At 40.3% G+C, this 25,073-nt stretch overlaps 1 protein-coding gene across 2 annotated transcripts in view; it reads right to left on the minus strand.

The window, feature by feature from the left end:
- The window catches only part of adamts10 (ADAM metallopeptidase with thrombospondin type 1 motif, 10), a 45,927-nt gene that overhangs the window by 12,836 nt on the left and 8,018 nt on the right, over positions 1-25,073 (minus strand). For both annotated transcript variants that reach the window (XM_086046737.1, XM_086046738.1), the window contains exons 3-18: positions 21,738-21,880; positions 21,315-21,524; positions 18,041-18,209; positions 17,529-17,731; positions 15,089-15,172; positions 12,275-12,420; positions 9,118-9,161; positions 8,826-8,931; positions 7,856-8,002; positions 7,500-7,641; positions 6,841-6,948; positions 6,558-6,703; positions 6,161-6,224; positions 5,980-6,082; positions 3,718-3,851; positions 524-647 (exon numbers count right to left, since the gene is read on the minus strand). In XM_086046737.1, coding sequence (XP_085902863.1) covers positions 524-647; positions 3,718-3,851; positions 5,980-6,082; positions 6,161-6,224; positions 6,558-6,703; positions 6,841-6,948; positions 7,500-7,641; positions 7,856-8,002; positions 8,826-8,931; positions 9,118-9,161; positions 12,275-12,420; positions 15,089-15,172; positions 17,529-17,731; positions 18,041-18,209; positions 21,315-21,524; positions 21,738-21,880 — 2,073 coding nt within the window. The remainder of the gene's footprint in view (positions 1-523; positions 648-3,717; positions 3,852-5,979; positions 6,083-6,160; positions 6,225-6,557; positions 6,704-6,840; positions 6,949-7,499; positions 7,642-7,855; positions 8,003-8,825; positions 8,932-9,117; positions 9,162-12,274; positions 12,421-15,088; positions 15,173-17,528; positions 17,732-18,040; positions 18,210-21,314; positions 21,525-21,737; positions 21,881-25,073) is intronic.

Below are 25,073 nucleotides of genomic sequence, written 5' to 3' on the forward strand. Positions count from 1 at the left end.
AAACCTTGACATGGGGTATTTGAAAAGAGAAACATGTGCCCTAGTATTCTCTACTGAAATTGGCTAAAAGTAGCATGGTGGTGCATGTAGTTAGCTTGTCTGTCTCACAGTCAAAAAATTCTGGGTCTCAATCTTGGCTCGGGCCTATCCTTGAGGAGCTTGCGTGTTCTTCCCTTGCATCTTTGGGTGCCCTAGTTTCTTTCCATATTCCAAAATCAGATACATTAAAGACTTTAAATTACACCCAGGTGTCAATGAAAGTGTGAATGGTTGTTTGTCTACATATGTGACATATGTTTGATAGGAAACAAATCCACTGGGTACTTAAAATCTGCAGGGATGGCTGGATGGATGGATGATAATGACTGGAGTGATCCATTTTGATCTTGCCTGTCGTTTGATTACTTTTTTTTAATTGAAGTTGGGTTCCTGTGTTTATAGTTAGTTAAATCTTCAATTATATGTGCTAGATGCTGTTTGTGTCACATTTGTGCAAAGAAATGACAATAGGAACGTCTTTCACCTCCTTCAGCCAGAGAGTCATTGAAGACTCCCTCCACAGACTCACAGCTGCTGCCGTCACCCCCGCAGACCCGACAGCGGTCCTCACGAACCTCTGAGCTGAGAATGCGATCGCAGCCGACGTGCTGCGAGAAGAGACGAGAGAAAGAGCCGTGGGGTCACTCGAGGTCATGGGTAAAGGGGCGTAGTCAGTGTCAGAGACCAGACCGAGGGATTACCTCTAATATCTTCCAGACCCTTTTTCCACAACACAAAGATATCAGATGACATGTCCAGATGTGTTTTCTGATCCTGGGCATACATTATGCTAAAGTCAAGGGTGTTGACACCAATACTCTTCATGATGCGCAAAACAGGTGGTCTTCTTCAAACTCCTCGATAGTCACAACTGCTCTTTTGCTTATTAGTCCAAGTGACATTTGCTTATCATCAATTAAGGTTTATGTTGATCATTAATTACAATTGATTAGACCAAAGTTTAACACCAGATCTAGAATTAAAGTCTGAGAATTATCCCAAAGTTAAAGTGTAGTATATCTGGTAGCTTTACAATGAGGGAAGTGGATACTCAAACTTTTACGGTACGTCGCAACTGGCAGATATGCAGACACAGCTTGCTCAGAACATTACATGCTTCTCATTTTACCATGTAATGTAATCCAATGTGGTGTTTGCTAGCTCTCTGTATTCAAAAATCTTGAAGGTCCAAAAAAGTCCTCCAATAAGATGGTCAGGTCATAAAAGCTGTTATGATACAGTGCAGGCGTACCACTGCAAACTTCAACCACAATAAAAAACAGTCAGATCAAGATAGTGCTAATCAACATGAAGAATCATCAGGACCTCCATTCTGAGTCATGTTTTTTTTTAGCATGGGGTTCTTTGCTCCTCAATATATTCATTGCAATGAATAGAAGTATTCTTTCAAAGACGTTTCCAATAAATTAATATGACGGTTTACATTTCAATGAAGTGCAATTTTGAATGTGCTCTAATGTAAATTACATTTATTTTTTTTTATAATTAGCTAGGGGAGGAGGCTAGGACGTCAAACTCACCTTGTTTAAGCCTTAGCGGATATTTGCTCTCTGGTTGCTTTCTGGGGTGTTTTTGTTATCGTTGTAAAGGCAGAATTGGTGATGGAACTCTTAAATAATAAGATATTATATATATATATATATATATATATATATATATATATATATATATATATATATATATATATATATATATATATATATATATATATATAACATAATAATAATAAATATTTTGTTGCACAAACACGTAAAGAAGCTCAATGAAAGTCAATCACTTGTTTTGAAAGAGTTCTTGATCTATTCTGTACCGTGTATTTTACACTGAATTAAGTCAGCAACAAATCAGTGTCATGTCTTTTTCAGTTGGGCCTGGAAACGGGCACGACATGCCTTTTGTCTCTAACAGCATGTTGTGTTTAACTGGACCATCTGTTCCTGGGTTATTTGCCTCCCTAGACCCGCGCCTTCTTCTATTTCTGCTTTGTCAGCCTCCAACTTTGGAATTACAATCAGCAATGTCATTACAAAAGAGACAAATATTTCTGTGTTGTCCCCAGAAAACCCATGAGCCTTAACACAATGCAAAAAAAAAAAAAGGAAGAAAAGCCTCTTTCTAGTCCCATACAGGGCGGCAGAGTGTTGGTGTGCTAGAGGGGTTAAAAGAGATAGAGAGTGATGCGCTGCAGCTTGGGCTCTGACCACAACAAAGAGATCTGAACATATCCAGTCCTAAATACTTTACATTGGCTCGCAATTAGCTGTAGAGTAGGTTTGAAAATTCTGGTAAGGGTCTATAAATCACTGAATAGTTTGGGTCCTGAATACATTAAAGGAATGCCGAGTGAATATAAATACTGTAGAGCTCTGAGATCTGCCGACGTGGGTCAATTAGTGGAGCACAGAGTTCAAAGTAAACATGGTGAAGCTGCATTTAGCTGTTATGCTGCAAATAGAATAAGCTGCCAACAGCAGTGAAGTCCCAAGTGTCCCAAAAGCTTTTAAATCCAGGTTAAAAACGCTGCTTTTTTTCCCCATACCTTTGATTAAGTTAACTGTTGTGTTTGTAAATGTTTGAAGGTGTTGTGTCTTCGTTTGTGTGAAACACATTGAGCTGCCTTGTGTAAGAAATGTGCTGTATAAATAAAACTGCCTTGCCCATGCCTAGATAATAACAATGAAAGTGAATGAAAAGCCAGCGTGCAGTGTGGACTGACTCATAGCTCAACTGCAAGGTCACAGAGTGCAGGGGAAAACAGAGAAGTGGGGAGGAGGAGGTTGAGAGAACAAGAGGGATGCACATAAACAAAATCCTCTTGTTGGATGGGTGCAGGGAGTGCAGCCTTCCTTAGCCACTCTAAGAATGAGCGGGTATGAAAGAATATGCCCTGTGTTCAATTCTTCTGACCAGTTTGGTGGACACTTCTAGCTGAGGTGTGCTTGTACAATGCACCTAAAAGCCTTGGAAAGCCACCCACTGCTTCACTCGATCATAAAAGGGTTCAGTCACAAACGGTTTCTGATCTATACGCTAGTTTAATGCGTCCCATCGGCTAAATTATTGGATTCCATTGTAAATTTGGTAGCTTCTCCAGGGTTAAGTCGAAGTTACGGGTTCAAAAGCAGTGCCGTCGTTAAAAGCTATTTTTGCGACCATAAAGGGAGAACGTTGCACAATGAGAGAGTGTGCATTCACCACTGTAAAAAAGTCAAATGTCACGCCATGCACACATACAGGGGGTCCTCAGCTTAGTTCTGTTCCTACCCCAATTTGTAAATGAAGTCAGAGCACGGTAGTCTAGCACTGACCTAAGATAGAACATTAGTCAAGTCACAGTTATGCAAAAATCCCCAAAATGGGAAGTATGGCTGTAACAAAGTGCAACTTTTTGTGTAATTATGTTGTGTCTGATGCTGCCAGGCAAACTAGTTTAAAGCATGCTGTTCATAACCTTAAAATACAGTGTCGACGGTCGTAAACCGAGGATCCCTGTATACCTTAGTTTCCTGCCAAGGTTATATTTGAAGTGGAACAGCTGTTGATTCAGATGATCAGCTGTGGCAGCTTTCCAACATGCAAATATCGTAAGAGTGGATTCTCGAAAAGCACGCTGTCCGCTCATATCTGGTAGCTGTCCTTCTTACAACTGTAGCTCACCTTGCACTCGCCATTTACACACACATCCAGAGAGTCATCTCTGCATGGTGTGCCATCTACAACTGCTGGCGCACGCTCAGTGTAGAAGTTGTACCCCTCCGCCAGGCAGTTCAGAGAGCATGTTTTCACCCCACCTACACACAAACACACAACATTGACTTTTAAGTTCATTCACAAGTGCTTCAAACAACTACAGACATGAACATTTTTCATTAAACTATCTAAGCGATACAGCAAAGTACAAAGTTCTGGTCATGTCACAGGTCTGCCTATGGCACTGCTGTAGCTGCAAGGCAAGCTATTTAACTGATAAACTAGGGGGCGTAGCATTCCGAGAAAGACAACAACTTTGACTTGCATGATGCCACGTCTGATGACGTCAACCTTCGGGATATTTCTATAGAGCGTTTGGTTTAGAAGTTTAACTCTTTGACATTAGGAGAATTAAAATCCCTTTTGTGTTCAGTATTTGCCCAAGTGAGCTTTGGACATTACGTCGTCATGTTTTAAGAAAAATATCATTCAAGTTGGTAACCTTACTCTTCACCCACTCAACTTGTTTATACACTATTTGGATGCAATGACTCAAACAACTTTACACACACCATTTAAAAAGTGCTTTCCAGCTAAATGGTGTAGTATATTTATTCGTAGATGCCGCTCAGCTGCAATTCCTCTGACGGTCCGCTGACATTCGTCTATGCTTGGTTTGTTTGTACTGGCAGCGTTGAAGGAGGTACAGTATGTACTGGCGGGTTTCAAAAATGATAAAGTGGTCAGACCGTGGAAAACTGCAATTCCCATAGTGCCTAGCTTTGGCAGGGCAATCTCTGCTTGCAGCTGTGTGTGCATTACAACTTGCTGGCTGTCCCATGGTGTAAGGGGGTTAAGTGTGAAGGATAATTGTTCTTAAATAGAGCTTTCTCTGCGACGGCCTTATTTAATGAGCTGTCCTTGGCTGTCTGGGCTGAGAGGTGACGGCTGTTTCTGTGCTGAGAGCTAGTGATTGCATAATCGTGAACTAAACACAGTACGACGACGAGAGAGGTTCAGCGAGAGGAGCAAGGAAGAAAACGAGTGAGAGAAATGTGATCCTGAAGAGTGAGCCCGGCCCGACAATGACAGTGCAGTGCGATCTGACCTGAACACACTGATCCTATTTGAACAGCTGCAACAGATTTGCATTGTAGGATCAGCTGTCTGAAGTTGCAATTGCTTTGCCACTTATCTCTGTGAGTCATTATGCTAGTGGACGCCAAGATTAAAGGCGGTTTTGTAGTTGAAACGATTTAACTGTCACATCCAGTGCAGAAGAGCAAGGCATTGTGGGTTGCAGGGGGCTCCGCATGTTACAGCATCTGCAGGTACTCTCTTATTTGGCTTTGAAAAGCAGACGTGCATGCCCACACCCCCAAACGCACATGCATGGTCCTCCTGAGCATCACTTTGCCCTTTTCAAAGCATTTTCAGGAGTCAACACTTATGCTGTTTAGTAGGTTTTAATTAATTTTGGAGGTATGTTTTTATGTCAAATGATAATGACTGACACCGTGACACATGAAATTGAATGACACACAAAATGTGCCAAAGGAGTCCTAAAATAGAGGCTTAATTTTAATATGTAGCTCTTTGGCCAAGGCAAAGTGTACTGTAGAGATAATATTATGCTATTTGATTCGGTAGGCAGATTAATCTCCAGGCGAGAGAGCACTTCACGAACACATGAAAGTGAAGAAAAATGGTCAAGGTTTTGAGCTTTAAAGTGGAAGTCAACCCAAATAATCAGATAATGACCAATCACGGCTCACCTGTTTTCTGAAGCTGAGCCATGATTGGTAATTACCTGAGCCCTGGGCAACTTCGATGTCATCTTCAGTCGACAGAAGTGACAAAATGGCCTCCCCCTGAGCTAGCTAAAAACGAGCGGATTTCTCATATTCCACAAACGAATATTAATCAGAATGCCGTGTTTAGACTAGTGGGCCTGCATAGAACATATTCTGGAAAAATAAATGTTTGGGTTGAATTGCGCTTTAATAACAAACAGCCGTATCGAGGAAACTGCTGTTTGGGAGTGACACCTGCCATGTGGAATATTGTTCCATCCCTTTTTTCCCATTGCAATTTCTATACCAATTACGCTCACTAGGGCCACACAATTGTAAATAGAATTGCTGGAAACCTTTCACGTATTTAGTTTTGTAACACATTTGACTAAATAGATGAGTCACTATTGTTTACTCATCCAATACACGCACTCACCTCCTCTGTATGGCTTCCACGTGTAGAATTTCCCTCTGAAAGGAACACTATCAAAGTTCGAACACTGCATCTCTCGAAAGTCCCGTGAGCCCGCAGGGCAGTCCTGAAAGACACATAAACAAAGTTCATGTTCTGGATCCTACTTGATGACCAAATGAGTGACGATTACAACAGGACTCACATCAATATTACAGGACCTGTCGCGCTTTCTCTCCCCCAAACAGTACTTTCCACCAATGGTTGGCCTTCAATCAAGCACAGACAATATGGCCAGTCAGAAACATCTGAGTGCAATTTAACACTTCAAGCTTCAACACAGTGGTGCCTTCACAACTCTATGCTGCCTGTTTTCATAAGAGCATTCTCAGTCCCACACTCATCAAAGACCATTAGGCCACATCTCTGGCCACATACCATTATATGGCTGAATTACAAACTATGACAGTTGGGTAGTGGCTGTAAGATGGAGAAAAATACAAGCAGCTGAATCTAGACACTTTGATAAATTATATACTGTCGGTATAATAAAGGCATAGTTGAAGGCCCAATTGCTAGTTAATGATAAAGCTGACGTGTACCTCGGGCTGTCGCAGTATCGCATAGAGGAGGAGACGCCACCTCCACAGGTCCTGCTGCACTCTTCCCAAGGCGACCATTGGCCCCAGCCCCCATCCACACCCTCTGGACGTGTCCCATATGCCACACAGATCCTCTTGTAGCACCACTGTAAGACATAACATACATATTGTGCAAAAGGCTCATATTCACAGAATGAGGAAATGGGTTCAAAAAGGAAGTTAAAGGGAGTCAACTACTTTGTGACATTCTAGATTTTTTAATTGTTTACTATATATTCTTTACCCCTTTCTCAATGGTGTTGGTCTGACAGATGGTTCCCTCTGCAGCAGGAATGCTACTGGTGATGCATCGGTTGCTCTTGCTCATGCACCATAGCTCACTGCAGACCTCCTGTGTATGTGTGGGTGGGTGTGCGTGTGCGTGTGAGCAAGGAAAGACACAGAGTCGATCAGAGAAAAGTCAAAAAATTGTAACGTTAGACAGGATTATTTCCAGTGTTATATAGTCTTCTTATTAAGTCTAATCGTATTAAATGTCACAAGGATCGTATAGACCGCACGTGTCAAAAGTCCGGCCCAAAATGGACCAAAAGACATGTTTAAGAATCTTGAAATATAAATAAAAAAGTCTAAAACGAAAGGCAGACTGGTTTCCTAAACTGGGCTTGCATTTATTGGTGTTCCATGTAAAAAAGAATGTCAGGCTAAATGGTCGGCCACCCACATTTTCATCTCACCCAATCTGTCCCTCTTTGCAAAATAGTTTGGACACACCTGCTATTGACTAATTGCAATTAAACTGCAAAATACTCTACAAATACAAAATGGCAGATTTACTAGATTCTTCAAATTTTACATCAACCATCATAAATCAGGCACTTGTATAACTGAAAAATGAGGTGGCAACAGAAACAGAAAAAAAGTGCTGACAAGAATACTCACTGCATATTTACATTGTCGAGATCTGACTCCATACTGGAAGCGGCATTGTTCATCCGCGTCGTAGGCCTGACCCGGGGCTGTGGTGGGGTAAACAAACTCCTGCTTTGGGGGCACGTTGTTCAGACAGGATCCCATACCTGAGCTGCAAGAGACAAAAAACCCACACGTATGTGAGTGTTTCAAAGTGTAAAACTGCTAAATTCATTGAGTGAAGCCTACTAATGAATAAGAATTGTTGATGATGTAAGCATACCACTGGAATGTGTGCAGATGTCTGACCAAAACATGCTTTAGAGCCATCTAGTGATTTTATCCACATTTTTGTGGTGTTGCTGATATCGAAGAGGTTAACTCACTCCAGAAAGCTGGTGATGTAATCCCTGCTGCAGGCCGACCAGATGAACGGGTTCGTCTTCATGGTGATGTGGTCGGCCATCAGCTTGGCCGTCTCCTGGGTACGGGGCCCACACGAATTACCAATACCGTCATGGTTCATTCCAAACCTTAAGTTTTTGAAAAAAGCAATGATAGATAATGATAGTTCCCTATTTTATATGTACAGTAGTGGCCTTTATGAATGACCACTTTTGACATTTGAGGTTTGCAAAGTAACTGTTTGCAGATTCAACAACCAAACCAAGCGTACTGAATAAAGCAAGTGAGGAAGACCTGTGGTTCAAAATGGAGTACAGTACTATGTATTTTGACATTGTGTAGCTGTAAGATGTTCAGCTTGCTTCGTGTGTGTGTACGTGTGTGTGTGTACGGAAGCGTTATTAAAAAAAAAAAATCTACTTCAACAAATACTTATACCATTATTGTATACTTTATGATGATCTAAGAGGGAGTATGCTAAATTGTATTAAACAGTATAAGCCTGATATATTCTATTGGTCAGATGAGGAAATGATTAAATGGATTTTGATATTTTTGTAATTGCAAATTTTATCTGTAAAGCTTCGAAAGGAATACAACAAGTTTTTGTCGTACTTTGGTTCTGGTGCCGGTCATTTTGATTGTTTGGTGTCTTTTACGCCAATTCAGGCTGGGTGCACTATTGTATGCAAGACAAAATAAATGTCATTCATTCACATTCATTCGTTCATATAATGCTGACATCCGGGTAACTAGAGCCTGCCCCAGCTGACGTCGGGCAAGAGGCAGGGTATACCCAGCACTGGTCGCCAGTCAATCACAGACATTATAAACACATTATTAAATACAAACTCTCTCAAATGTCAGTCCAAAATTAGTTATATTTGTATTTCAGTTCCATTTTATGGCTTTGTTTTTCTCGATCAGTATGCATGTGTGAGTTTTACTCACGTATGTCCAATTTCATGGGCAATAGTGAAAGCTGTTCCAAGGCCAATGTCCTCGTTGATGCTGCAGCTCCTCTCCGGCTCACACATTCCTCCAACGGGAGCCAGACCTGCACAACACAGACACACATTCAAATACACACGCCTTGGAGAGTATTCGTAATAAGTAACAAAACAACAGCTCAGTCCAACAATTGTCCAACTTATGCAACTGAGAGTTGAGACATGGAAATATGTTTCAATTTAAGGCAGAAACATGACAACAGTCCACGTTTTAAAACATATCCTGCTGTTACCTAAAGTTTCACAGGGCTTGTTTTTTTGGATGCAGATGTCATATCTGTGGACATTAAAGACACAAAGCAGGCTATTAAATGCTCTATACAGTAATACAATAAAGTGCATGCAAAAAAGTACACAGTTGTACAATGCAAACTATATCACATTTTTTGGCATGGCGTAAACAACAGTGCTAGACTGAGTCTGATAGAATGTGACTGTACTTAAAAAAAAAAACAATAGCAAGACTTCAAGAACAGCGACATGTAACTTTGAGCCTTAGCATGATCAATAAGACACATTGCACAAATCCAATTTGACTTCTAATATCCTGCAACATAAAATGTTGTGCATTCTGTTCAAAAGAATAGGAAAATATTTGTGCCAGCAGTCGTTGTGTTGGATTGTGCAGCACATTCCAGAGGCAACAGCATCAGGTTTTTATCAGTTTAACATGCCATTGTCTCCTTTGTTTGACTCCAGCAGTAACAATGACAGAAAAAACTGTGAAAGAAATAAACATGAAATTCACATCAGAACAACTTTGTTTTACTTAATCTTTTTTTCCTTTCCCTTACATCTGGTCTGTTTAAAATTACTGTATTTTACTAGGTAAAAATTATCTCAAATAAGAGCAAAATACAAAGCGGTCACTGCTTTACTCCTGCAAAAAGCATCTATGACACAACCTGAGCAACAGTTCTGGGTGGTTCCACATAATATTTAACAATCTCTAATCGCATTATAGCGCTGTTTAAAATTTAAAGGGCCCTTCCAACATAATCATTTTGCCACTTTTTTATACATAACATATCGGCGCTGTCCAGCGGAAACCTCATATGTCCAAATATAGAAGGGTATGACGAGGCCAGAAGAGTACCTAGGTCGTGGACGGAGGACGGACTGGCAAAAAAGGGTCAAGTGCCCAGCTCTGTATATACAGTACATACACGCATACATACAGCATGCATACATGCAAGCATGAATGCATGCATACGTGCACATATATACATACATACAATATATAAAACTAAGTTATATATACACACACATATATACTGTATATATATATATATATATATGCACACATATATATATATACTGTATATATATATATGCACACATATATATGGCATATAGATACACACACATACAGTATATACTGCATATACATACATGCATATATATATATATATATATATATATATATATATATATATATATATATATATATATATATATATATATATATATATTAGGGGTGTAGCGGTACACGGTGTATTAATACGTTTCGGTATGGCATGTTCGGTTCGGTCCACTTGCGTTCGTTTCGTTCCACTTATTAGCGCGAGCTTACGCATGGGCGCTAGTGACTGCATGCGGGAGAAGAGAGTGGCGGCACACAAGTGAGAGCCAGAAAAGAGCCAGAAAAGAGCCAGAGGTCGAAGGTCCCCCCATACACTGCGGTCTCCTGTTTGGGAACATTCTGGCTGTCCTGTTAAAATCGCCGTTGGGGAAAGGTACGTGGTTAGGTCCGAAAGTTTGTTATAATATGCTGTTGAACATTCAAAGATTTCAATGCCTAAAAAGTGTATACAATTTCATAAAGACTAAAAGTTTCTTAAAGTTACTGTATTTTTTCATTATAAAAATAGTTTTAATATAGTTAGCAATAATTGTAACTGTTATTGTATGTACGGTATTTTTTTCATCACAAAGGGTGTATATGTGTACTGTAATGACAACTTGGCTTTAACTTGCATACTTAGATGTGTCATAGGCTATTGCTGCTGAGTGTTTAAAGATTTCAGTGTCTTAATAATTTACAAAATTAAGAGATCTTTATTGTTAGTGTGTTTTTTATTCTGGTGTAATTTCTTAGAATATCACCCGAATGGTTCGCTTTTATTTGTTTTTCGAAAAAAGTACAGTTTACTTGTCATCTTTTCAAAATAAACATATTTTTTTTAAAAATCTGTTTTTTGTACGGTTTTCTCCGGGCACTCCGGTTTCCTCCCACATTCCAAAAACATGCATGGTAAGTTGATTGGATACTCTAAATTGCCCCTAGGTGTGATTGTGAGTGCGGATGTTTGTTTGTCTCTGTGTGCCCTGCGATTGGCTGGCAACCAGTTCAGGGTGTCCCCCGCCTACTGCCCAAAGACAGCTGGGATAGGCTCCAGCACGCCCCGCGACCCTTGTGAGGAGAAGCGGTACAGATAATGGATGGATGGATGTTTTTTGTACCGAAAATATACCGAACCGAAGTTTCCAAACAACCGAACCGAACCGAAACGTGATTTTGCATACTGTTACACTCCTAATATATAAATATATGTATATATATATATATATATATATATATATATATATATATATATATATATATATATATATATATATATATATATATATACATATATATATATATACATATATATATATATATATATATATATATATATATATATATATATATATATATATATATATATATATATACAGACACATATACACGTATGTGTGTGGCTTAAAACAAAAATGTATTCGTAGCGCAAGTGAAAGAAGGTTGACATGATGAAGGCACGAAATGTGCCAAGCACCACACAGTTATGGCCGGGTGATTATCAAATTAAGATGAACACAGACCCAATCGGAGCGAATATAATTACATTATGAATAGTTTCAATATTAACAAGAAAACCTTGAAAATCACAGTTATTTCTGACCAACGAATAAGCTTTGTAGCTGGAAAAGGGCCATCCTACTCCAAACCAATAAAAATATACATTAAAGATCATTAAAAAAATGTATTGCAGCATACATGCACATTTTTATGCTTATTCTTACCATCTTTTAATAGCATATATAATGATGTTTCACTATGCCTTTATTTCAGCAAATAAAAACTTTTTACAGGCCTAATAAATGAAAGGAATACTTTGTACATCTGTTTTTTATTCCTTCCATCCGCATACAAGTTATTGCCAGATATGCTGAGGCAAGCAGAGCAGAGCCAGCTGTTGTCACTAGAGAAAGGACAAGACAGAGCCTGACTCTCTCAGGAAGGTCATTTTTAAAGAAACACTTGTTTGGAAACACATAATCATTTGCTTAAAGAGCCAGAGACATCCTCTTCCATGTGAGGATGTTTTATAAGATTGTATTCCTGACCTGGTGATGAGTACAGCGGTGTCATGGTGAGCGATGCCATTGTCAGGGATAGCGTTCCCATAACTGCTCCGGTGCTGGATTGATTTCTGCCATTTGCAGAAACTGTCTAAAGATTTGCCTGCATGGTGATTAATCTCTAATGTGGGCTGATGATGGGGGCAGAAAAGAGAGGAAATATTAAATAGGGGGAAAATCCAACGTGAATTTCACTTTTCGTTTTGAACGATACTGTACTTGATCATAGCTCACACAACAACAGTCAACAGAAATTCATAATGAATGTCAGACTAAAACAATAACAGAAACATGATTATATGTCTCCTTTTCTCCCGGTGACAGACTGAACACAGGCTTCAAACATTCACTTTAATGTATTATGTTTGCCCAGGCCTGCCAAGCTCCTTTTCCACTCGGCAATATGGAGCTAAACCTTGCGGATCGGGCAGGTGCGTCAGCCCACATAAATAGTGTGGCTGTGACATCATAGCAGCAGAACACAGTATAATGCAGCACTGTATTAATTGGTGAGGAGAGGAATATTACACAGCAATGACAACAATGGAGGGTGTCCAACATTTTGGGCCCTATTTTGGTAGAATGACGCCCATGCGTTTGCGTAAAAACAGGCGTAATTTAATTTTTGTAATTTAAAAAGTGTAGTCTAGCGTGTCTGGGGCCATGTTGCGCCCATATGGGCGTTCCGGTTGTGTGTGTTCAGAGTTTGTGGGAATCTACCTGGGAGGGGGCATCCACAGTGCTCACACAAACCGCCCCCCATCCACACACACACACCCAAATTCCCCCTGTCAATATAAATGTATGAGGAGGACGCAGATTGTTGAAGGAAGCTACTGCTGGGATACAGGGGGTGTATACTTCGAGAAAGGTCTGTCCACATCACGACTATACTTCGATAAAGTAAAACTATACACATCATGAATATGAAATGACCATAAGACAAGACACAGAGCTGACGGTAGCAGAGTTGAAGATGCTGAGATTCTCTTTGGGAGTCACGAGGAAAGACAGGATCAGGAATGAGCTCATTAGAGCACGGAACGGAAGGTTTGGAGACAAAGCTAGAGAGGCCAGATTGAGATCGTGCCAACATGTACAGATAAGGCACAGCAAGTGGGTATCAAATCGGTAGAAGGAAGGTGGAAATTGAGTTGTCAGGTTCTGTAGGAGCTAAAGAGGGAGACAAAAGAAGGCATTTATCAGTGTGGTGAATACAGATTTGCAAATAGATGGAGTTAGAGCAGAAGATGCATAAGATAGGGATAGATGTAAAATGATGATTTGCAGAGGCAACCCCTCAGTAGGGTTATGCAGAAACAGATTCCCCATTCATGACAGAAGTGCTATTGACTAATCAAAAAATAGCTGTCCAGATCCAATCCTTTACTGCAGCACCCCTGTAGTTTGTAGTTACTCGTTTGAAGGGTGCCAACATGTGGTGTTATATAGATCAGTTATTGTGGCACACATTTCAATTTTGGTAATGGAAGTCCAGAAAGACAGAGTATACTGTACCAAACTCTACTACTTGTAGGACAAGGTGGTAGAGTTATTCATGTTTTGGTGTGGATTAAAAGACCTAAAAGTAGGAATGTTTGATAACACTTTTTTTTGTGATCGATATCAATATGACAGTAAACTCTTTGAGTACTCACGATAGAGTACCAATATCGCTGATCGTTTTGATACAGAAAATGTTATTCAACACAATGACAAAAGATGTGAGCAAAGATCTTTATCTCTTTTTTTGTGCCTTAAATATCAGTGGCTTGTGTCGGCAGATCCCCACAAATAGCCGATACCTTACAATAAACCCGGATCTGCCGATACCGACAACTGGTATCATATTCACCCATCCCTACTTAAAAGTATGAGTGAGACCCCTCTTTGGCCTTAGTTAAGGCTAGTAAGAAATTGCTTAATGGCTCACTTGACTCCAAATGCTTGATGTCTGGCTGCCTTGGCGAAGTTGTCAACGCGCTAGGTTTTGGAATTACGCTGGAAATCCTGGACATCATGTTGGCAACTGATGCAACTGCATCAATTGCTGTCTAGCTGTGTCCAAGACTTGAGCAACAGTTAAACATCCCGGTGTCATCACATCTGGCAGCAAAGTCCGTTGCTAGAAGACCTCAACTTTCCATTTTATTGCTTTAAATTGCTCTCTGCATCCAATCACACGCATGGATGAATGATAAGTGAGAGGGTCCGTTCTGGTTTAATGCAATTACATTGAGCAGAAGGAAAGGAGTGTTCTGCTGGCCACAGCTGGCTGCAACTTGTAACCCAGGAATGCATGTGGTGACATAAAAATGGAATTGTCTCATCCCACAGTCCCTCTTTTCTGGGCACACTGTGCTCCTGATTTGACTTTCCAGGGGCAGAGCACTTTTTCAGACTTGGAAACTAGTCATACAACCTCTTACCAAAACTGCTTTCAATATCCTCCCAACCTCAAACCAACAACCCTTGGAGCAAGGATAACGGGACTAATGAGCCTAACATTTATTTCTCCAAGCCAAGTGGTGAGTTATGGAGCTATTTTTTAGGCTGTAGGTAAAGTATAAATCATTAGTCTTTCCCTTTTGGGACAGCTCGAGGAAACCTCAAAGCCACAGAGTAATGACAGTTTAATACATCTTCATCCATAAAACCACAAGCAGGTCAACATTAGACTGCATTCTGCTGCACTGTCTCACCACACACCATTAATGGAAAGCTAATACATTTATTCATCACTGGAAAAGGGCCAGTAAAGCACAAGTTGGACAAGACAGGAGAGGTTACTGTCTGTACCTGGTCCTCCATGAGCAGAATGAGTCGGGTCACCACGATGTTGACTGCATTCCCCAGGCTAGAATCCTGGAACAGTTTGGCAACCTGACCTCCAGGGAAACAAGAAAAGACCAGTCTTAAAAAGCTGACGTACTAGTCCATTTCAACAGAATGGGGAAGAACTACAGATGAATATGTTATTGACTAGCACAATGTATCCCACTGCAACGATATCAATAAGTCACAATACGATATTATCACAATATGAAAATCACATACGGTAGGTCACAATACTGTATAAAAACTGATATTGTAAACAAACAAAAAAAAAACACAATGTTGTATTTTCGTACATAACAGCAGTGACAAAGAATTAGGCTTGGCCAGTCATTTTATTGTAATGTGTTTCTATTCAGCGGTGCAAAGTATCATGGTCTATGCAGTTCACAATGCTGTGTATATATTGTGACAAAAAATATATATATATATATCGCTGTTATCGGCAGAGGTGGGTATTCTGTCGAACTCCATCACTGCCGGACGCCTGTTTAACTGACGATTGACCAACGACAGGATACCATTTAAATGACAGACTGACGAATGACAGAAGTGGGTTTTCATCCGTCAGTGTAATCGTCACTAACCGTGTCCGTCAGTGACAGTCCATCAGTCCATTACTGACGCACCGTTAGTCCGTCCCGCTTTTTTGGTTTGACCGACTGACAGACCAACGGACTAACTGACGGACTGATGATTACAATTCAGTTCGTCACAAAAAATGAAGGACGGCTACCCTGGTCACTGTGACGGATGATGAATGACAGATCAGCAAAATATGTCCGCTGATAGTGTAGTGGTACACACGCCTGAGTTGTGTGCGGGCAGCGTGGGATCGATTCCCGCTCAGTGACAGTGTCTATGTGTGCCCTGCGACTGGCTGGCGACCAGTTCGGGGTGTAGTCTGCCTTCGCCCATTGACGGCTGGGATAGGCTCCAGCAACTCCCCGCGACCCTATATAGGATAAGCGGTTTGGAAGATGACATGACAGATCAGCAAAATTTAGTAAAATGCCCACATCTGGTTGTCAGTGTATCCCTACTAGTACCAGTAAATGAAAGCACAGCTACACTGTAGTTGTTCTAATCGGGTGAATTTCACCAGCATTTTGACTACTTTCACTAAATTCACAAATACTGATACTTGTATACATGTTGACATCTCAGCTACAGTTATGAACAAAGAACTGTAAACACATTCAAAATGAAACTCTGATTTGCATTTGTGATGGATTGTAACTATGAAGTCCCGTGAGGAACAAAAAAGTCAATTTTCAGTATCAATTTGATGTGGAAGCCAGTGAAAAAATGTTGTGATTTTTAAAGGAGAGAAAGGCTATTAAACTTGACTGTAAACCTGAAAGAACTATCAGCAAACATTAAATGCTCCTGATTAAGACTGTTCTGCCTGTGAGCATTACAAATTAAAGTGCCAACAATGATGAAGAAAACAACAACAGCTGGCAGGCCAAGCTGTACTCTTGTCATTACAGGTATCAACGGTAATTTGGCATACTTTGCGCCATAGCACAAGAACAGCTTGTATAGAACCTGCTTTTCAACAATAGCTACTAAACAACTATTCATTAGGTGCATTCCAAATGTGTGTGTATTGGTATAAGTGAGGAAGTTGGTAATGAGTGATTACCGGTGGTACAAAACGGGGCTGCTGACAAAATAAGGCATACTACCTCATTCTGTCAAGTCCAGTTTTAGCTTCTATTTTCTTTCTTCATATACCATTTTCTAGAGAAACATGCTTTAACCCAACTCAGGCACCCGCTTGTTTCAATGTTGACACCCTCCATTACATTTGATCTATTGCCAAATTTAATTGTATGGACAAAAGCAATGGGACACTTTCCTTCCAATGATGAATTCTATTTGTATTATTTATTATAACTTCTTTTTTTATCATCTAAATTGCATGCTTTGTAGTTTTTAATATTCTATGATCTTTTCTTATTTTGTTCTTTTATTTATGTAAAACACAGTGGATTACCATTGGGGCAAGTCCTTTTTTTCCACACAGGGACAGGTAGCTTTGAATAGTTTTTGCTACTTACTAAATAAAATCTCCATTTAAAAACGGTGTTTTGTTGATCTGTGTTATCTTTGTCTGATATTTGATGACCTTAAACATATGTTTGAAAAAAATGTGAAAGGATCTGCAATTAGCTGGCAACCAGTTTAGAGTGTACCCTGCCTAAGTGCCTGAAGACTGCTGGGATATGCTCCAACACGTCCGCGACCCTAATGAGGATAAACGGTTCAGAAAATGGATGGAAGGATGGCAATGTAAGTAGGTAGATTATTGATCCTGTACGAAATTCTACAAAGCAGCAGGTTCAACTTCATCCGCATCGTCACTGTTAGAGTGTATCTTGTGTGTAGTGAAACTTACAATATTCATGAGGGCCAGGATGTACTGCTCGATGTCCTTACGGCCATGGTATCCCACCATCATCTTGTCAGCCACCACCAGCGTCTCCACATAGCGCTCCCAGCTCACCGAGCGCTTCAGTGGCAACTGGCCTCGACCGACATGATGAGGAGGCGTCTTCAGTGTCCTCTGCCACCATGATGAGCTCTTCATAGACTTCTCATCTAAAGAACAGGATGCACACGTCAACAGTAAAACCACGCGCCGCATATTCTCTCAACAAAGTCATAAGAATGATTTCTGAAAAAATCATTCCAAGAATAGTGGTTGGATAAAGGCTAAATTTGATGCTATTTTAACTTTTATTTGTCATAAAATGAATCATATATTTACTCAGCAACGCCCTGTAACACAGACTCGGTCACTAGTGGGAACTCAGACACCGCCACAGTCCACAGTGCAGCTGGTCATGTGGTTTGAATCTGGACCTCACTGCCACTTCTAAAACCAACCAGAATGTTTCCCATTCTTACCAATGACTCCACAAGACTGGCCCTTGTACTGATGGCGGAGCGATGAGCGTTTATAAACCACATGGGGGCGCCCTTCAGTCCGGTCTCCTCTCTCTGGTTTGGTTTGGTTAGCTGATGAAATAAGGGGTTCAATCAGGTACTCTTCTCCCCCAGCAACAATCACCCCCTGCTGCAGAGACAAAACAACACAATCCCACAATCACATCCCAACTAACTGCAAATTTCGATACCAATAGCAGTCCATTTGAAACAAAAGGTCTTTGATAAACTTGATTTTGCTGGTTTGATGCAAGCCCAACTGCACACGATTATGCCGTTAATTATCCAGTCCAGTTTACAAGACAAAAAGCCATTAAGATACTTCCACAATAGCATACAGTATCTCTTTCTGTGTAGTCACAATACCCATCACCGATATACTCTAATCAGGCTCTTTGTTGAAAAGAACATACAGTATGAATGGGGCATATGTAACACATTTAGACAAAACCATGTGAAAGCATGCATGAGAAGAGCGCGATGAACCCGTCGCACACAGGGTGACAACACTTTTGATTCTGTTTAGATGTGGCCGCCTCAACTCAGAGCCTGCATCTCCGTTCCTTCCACTGCGGCAGCTATCAAAGAGCATCTAATCCCATAATAAAGTTAGTGATGCTCCCATGGACATACCACCCGCTCGCTGGATGAATGTGTTCATGCTGGCCTGGCCAACAGTAATTAAGTGTGCGGTTTATTAACGCTTCGTGAACACATCTAATCCTCAGCTGCGCATGCAAGTGTTATTGCGAGGCCTGCTGTGTGTGGTGAGAGGAGACACAGCTACACTGAGATAGAACTGTAGGAAAATGTGCTCGGACAAATAAAATGATCAGCGTCAAATTTCAAAATGTAATTGTATGCCAGCCCTCTGTTGTGGTGTCCGGGGGTGACTTCATGACTGTACGAGGCAGCTCAGATGGAAATAATAGTTTACAAGGGAATAAACAAACCTACCCGTGCTTTGGATGGGTAGTTTAAACGTTCAAAGTGTTAAAAACAGGTCTTTAGTACACATTGAAGTCTTTTGTGAGTTGTCTTCTTGACTTCTGCAGGTTGACTTAATGATCTTTCCCAAAGTGTCTTTGAACAACCTTAATAAGAGACGCCTATTCAGCAGTGTTTAGCAACCAGGTATTTTCTGCAATTTTCAGAGTCTTTGGATGTGTCTCCTGTGTGGTTCAGTGTTGGGACAAATTAGAAAGGGTTTCAACTTATCCAGCTGGCTCTCTGTTCTCGCGGTCCCTTCTGTGCAACACTGTGAAAGCCTCTTTATGACAGCAGTGCTCAAATGTGCCTGTTGGCAGGGCATACACTTTAAAATCTGATCACGATAAGCCATCCACTTTCGCTCTTGTCCTCATTAGGGTCGTGGATGAGCTAGAGATGATCGCATCTGAATTTGGGCGAGAGGTGGGATACACCCTGGACTGCTCATCAGCCGATTAAGACAAGCAAATACCGCACGTCACCCTTGCTTTTTGCCGTTAATATCGAGCCATTAGCTCAAATCAGAGATGATGATGTTATAAAAGGAGTATCAATAGGTGAGGAAGTACATAAGATGTCCCTGTATGTAGACGATGTCCTTCTGTATTTGACAGAGCCATCTACTACAATTCCATGTTTCATGAATCTGCTGTCAGTATATGGGTACGGAGGCTATGGATGTGTTGGGGGATATCTCACAGGACCTAAAACAGCAAAGCGGCTGTTGCTGGCCGCTGAAGGCATAAAGTATCTGGGAAATTTCAATTTTCGTGAGACAATTTGTATGATGCAAATTACACCAGAATAGTTCAGATTGTAACAAGTGATCTCGATCGTTGGGCTGCACTGCCTCTTTCTCTCCTTCTAGCCGTATGAAGGTCGAAGATCGAATCTGCAAAGTTGTTTTGCGTAACAGTATTGACTTCAGGTTTGACTTTAATTCAATCCCGCTTCAAACATGAAGCATTACGTGGACATTTATGGTGATAGCAGTAATTCAGCCAGGGTTCAGATCGATTCATTTTTTACGCACGGTTATGACGTGACGCCATCTTTAGTGACGTCTCCATGAAATGAGGTAGAAAAGCCCCACATCCTAATTTCCCCCAAATACTGTATTTCTAACCTCCAACCGAATCATTTCACTGTTGAAATGCTTGGACCACATTTTGTTCCGTAAACACCGTCGTGAGTTACGCCGTGTCTTCTGCGCATGTGGGTCACTTTGGAGACGAATGTGTTCATACAGCAGACAAGACCAAGGTCGCATATAATGTAATATGAAAAAGTCGTAATAGGTCTTAATGCTCAATTCGGATTTTTGGAAAATATCCGAATTGAGCATTAAGACCTGCGGTGTGAACCTAGCCTAAGTGACTTGCATTTTTACTTCTCGGGATGTTTACAATTGTTTGAAGGTTCTGTTGTTTAAAAAAAACAAAATAATATATATATATATCCATCCATTATCTATACCGCTTATCCTTACAAGGGTCGCGGGGCGTGCTGGAGCCTATCCCAGCTGTCTTTGGGCAGTAGGCGGGGGACACCCTGAACTGGTTGCCAGCCAATCGCAGGGCACACAAAGACAAACATCCGCACTCACAATCACACTTAGGGGCAATTTAGAGAGTCCAATCAACTTACCATGCATGTTTTTGGAATGTGGGAGGAAACCGGAGTACCCGGAGAAAACCCACGCAGGCACGGGGAGAACATGCAAACTCCACACAGGGAGGCCGGGGCCGGGATCGAACCCACGACCTCTGAAGTGTGAGGCGGACGTGCTAACCAGTCGACCACCGTGCCGCCATAAAAACAAATTCTTAAAAAAAGACGCTCAAATACTGTAAATAATCCATCAGTCCATGCGGGCAATTTGCATGCTCTCTCTGTGCCTGTGTAGGTTTTCTACATACTCCGGCTTCCTCCGACATTCAAAAGCATGCAGCTTGAATTCATGAAAGACTCTAAATTATCCTTAGGTGTGAAAGTGAGTGTGGCTGGTTGTTAGTCTATATGTGCCTTGTCTTGTCCAAAGTCATCTGGGGTAGGTGACAGGTTGACCCCAATTAATTATTATTATCCTATTATTTTATATGCTGAAAATGTATCTTAAATTCAAAGTCAAATTATTTTTTCCGTTTTTACATAAATTATTTGGCTTTTCAATTTTCAACCTCACTTTATATATTGGTGATGTATAAAAAAAACTAAAAAAAAAAATTGCAAGTTGCACTCTTACCAGGCCATTACAGTTGCTGAGGGCCACTTTGCTGGAGTGCGGCTGGTCCTGGAGGTGTCCGACATAATGGCAGTGAGGAGAGTAAGGATGACTCCAGGCTAATCTGCCTCTTTTCCAGTACTCCACCCTAAACTGGCGGGATAACAGACCTCCCTGCAGCGTCAGGTTCAGCAGGAAGTTGTTGCGTGATGTAGATAGCTGGTAGTAGAGCTGAGAGATAACACCAAAGTTAGGGTTGAACATGAAGTGACATTTTATAGCTATAATACTACAAAAAACAAAACAAAACAAAATAAATAAATATATATATATATATATATATATATATATATATATATATATATATATATATATATATATATATATATATATATATATTTATATATATATATATATATACATATATATATACTGTATATATACAGAAGTGTCAGTTGATGTTGTTTCTTCTGTACTGCGTCTTCTTCTGTTGTAATGAGAATCTTTTGTGTGCAGCGTCTTCCCATTGGGTCCTACACGTACTGGAATTGCAATCTCATACTGGCCAAGACTGGACAGGAAGGTAGCTATGAAGGGAGACAAAATGAAGACATACCCGGTAAATGTTTGTGAATGTTTGTCTGTTTCTGTATGCGCTCTGCGACTGACTGATGATCAGCCCACGGTGTAGTCTGCCTTTTGGCCAAAGTCAGCTGAGATCTGACTCAAGCTCCTCGATACCTTGAGCAGGATAAGCGGTACAGAGAATGGACGGATGGGGAGTTATAATATGATCTAGAAAGTGATTCAAGTGGCCAAAGAAACAATGTAGGGTGTACTTTTGAGATTATTTCTGACACTTTCACTGTTGCTGACTCTCAAGGTCTGTTGGAAGAGATTTACAGACACAAAACATAGAGCAGCATTAATTAAATCCAATGTCTGACCTCCACATGGTTAAAGACTTTCTCATTAAACAAAGAAAAAAAAAGTATTTCCTCTTCTCACAAACAATCCGACGTGTGCTATTATAATAACACTTATGGCAATAAATGGTAAGGTGTTTATTAGTAGTCAATATACCTTCTATGGATGACGGTCAATGAGACCTCACAAGAATAAACTCCACAAACAAGGCAACAACGAAACTCAGTCATATGGCCGCTCACACACATTAATCTGATTTAATTCACGTTAATTCAAAAAGATCCTCATGAAATGCTGCTGGAAGTTAAAAAAAAAGATTAAATCGATCATTCACTGCGATTGGCTGGCAACCAGTTCAGGGTGTACCCCGCCAACTGCCCGATGACAGCTGGGATAGGGTACAGATAATGGATGCATGGATGGATAATCATTCATAATTATGTACGGTATGTGCTGCTTTTCGCGTTGCTTCAAGTCACAAAGCAATTAATATGCAACAGATGTTGCAGTGCCGTGTTGTTTGGGTATTTTAACAGAACAACACTGCTGTGTCTTAACCACATTCAACCAATTAGTGGGAAACATTTACATGCATGGTTCGATATTGGCGACAGCTCTCATGTTCATATATCGATTGGTTGCGCATGATTCCACAGGCATGCAGGGACACACCTCTTGACTTCCTATCTAAAAAAAAAAAAAAAAAAAAAGTGTGACAGTAACATTCATCTATGATGTTTTCTGGTGAAGCAGTGTTGTTTTTGCCCTAGCCTTTTCTGACTAAGAAATACTTTTTTTTTTTAACTTAGCATCCAAACCACCAAAAAAAGATGTGTCCTATTTAATTTGTACGGTTTACAGATAAATATAAATAAATGTTTTGAAATGTAAATTTAATTCTAACAACATTATCCTGTATTAGCCTTCGCTATCCACTTTATGCAGATGATCAGAGGGAACTTTTGGGACTCATCCCACCTCTGATTGAATCATTAAGATGTCAACCTCAAAACTCAAGGTCCAGTTATGCATCTATTTCTATCTGCCAAAGTTGATAGGATAGAATGCTTTTTACTGCAGATTTAATTTTTTCATACATCAAGACTCATGACAATAGAAATGTGTTAAAAGTGCTAAATTTAGGCCATCTCATGAATGCTCCCAAACATCTACGAGCGGGGCATCACCCTGGTTTCTCTTATCAGCAGTGGAAGGAAATACTCTGAATGGAAAATGCTCCTCCCTCTACGCGGGCATGAGGTCAGTCACAGCCACTCACACCAAAAGCCTATTTTTGAAACAATAGTCACAAGAGCTATAATCTACAGTGATACACTATAAACTCCAATAAATGTTGAGGGAGTTTTCTCTATATTAGGTTCCATTATCACAAGCTGAAAGTACTGGAGCTCTTTATTTATATTTGTAAAACTATAGCCCTTACTATGCGATCGGAATTACAGATGACCGTAAATAATCATTATTTTAAGAAATTATTTTCAAGCTAATGTTATACAGGTATTTGTGCAACTTTTAGTCTGAAACTGTCTCTATTCTTGTTGCAACCGTGTGAGAATGGTGCCCCTTTGTTCCAATATTGCCTACTGTGCACAGCCGGCTGGTTCTTTTTTCGTGTGGAGGGGGACTTGGATAACCTGTGTCAATATATCAAAGTTTTAATTGGGGAAGCCAAATTTCATTATCATCATGTGAGTCTGTGAAAAGCAGAGCCCAATTTTTATGTATTTTTACTATTATGTACAGTATGCTATGTGATATGTTCTTTGATTAAAGCTACTACAGATAAAAATGTCACTCGAACCAGCAAAGCAGAGGCCCTATCTTAAATGAACAGGCTTTTATTTCGTAATATTGATTTTCTTCAGTTTGAGGAAAGTTGCTATTTACAGTGCAAAGCGCTGTAAGATGTCCAACTAATACATGGATGAATATAATACTTCGGATCATTTTAGCCTTTTGTATTCTTGTTCTGTCAAGTATATTTTTCCCCAAAAATCCATATTGTAGCTACCGAACAAAAGTTTGAATTGCTCCAACTTAACGACTTGATCCTATTTATATACCATTGCGCATACATTTTGGAGTGGAAATTACATTGTTTCTGTTGTTCCAAAGCAACTAAAGAGCAATACAAATAAACTTGACTTAATAGATTGCAAAGACCTGGTGTCACATAAATATCAAATAAAACTACACTGTAAAAAAGAAAATGTACTGTATGCTCAAAATTTCAAGGAAACAAACTTTGATAGAATTTTAAGTTTGGCAATTCAAGTGAATGGTTTTAGTTTTGCTGTTATGGAAATTGGCTTTCCTGCATTTCACAACAAAGAAATACGAGTTTATAGAACGGTTGTTTCTTTTATTAAGCCCCACATTAAAGTAAAAACAACTTGCTTGCTTCGTCGTGCTGAAATGGTTGAACCACAGTGGGCATCGTAGGTAAATGAAACACGTGGCTTAGCTTGAAAGAGTTTTAGGCGGCAAGTGTGAGATGGCGCTAATATACATTAGAAGCTTTCTACTCCACTACGGACCACCTCCAAGTTTTGATACACCCTATTATGTTCTGTTTTACTCTGGCTGACTCGGTTTCACATCCGCACCATGACTGTGCCATGACAATTTTTGGACATTTTAAAAATCTCATCGGGCATCCACAGCAATCACGGATTGTCACGTTTGTCCATCCCATTCACCCGCGTTGTTTCACAACCATCCTATTTTTTCTATAGTGGCCCGAAAAGACGCTGCCGTGGCCACCGTGGACTCACAAACTCAGCGCAAGAGAAGTTAAAAAACATACTATTGTCAGCAAAAGTAAATGTGTAA

Source organism: Filicampus tigris, chromosome 12, assembly GCF_054856515.1.
Source record: "Filicampus tigris isolate MCC_2025a chromosome 12, RoL_Ftig_1.0, whole genome shotgun sequence".
NCBI classification, from domain to species: domain Eukaryota; kingdom Metazoa; phylum Chordata; class Actinopteri; order Syngnathiformes; family Syngnathidae; genus Filicampus; species Filicampus tigris.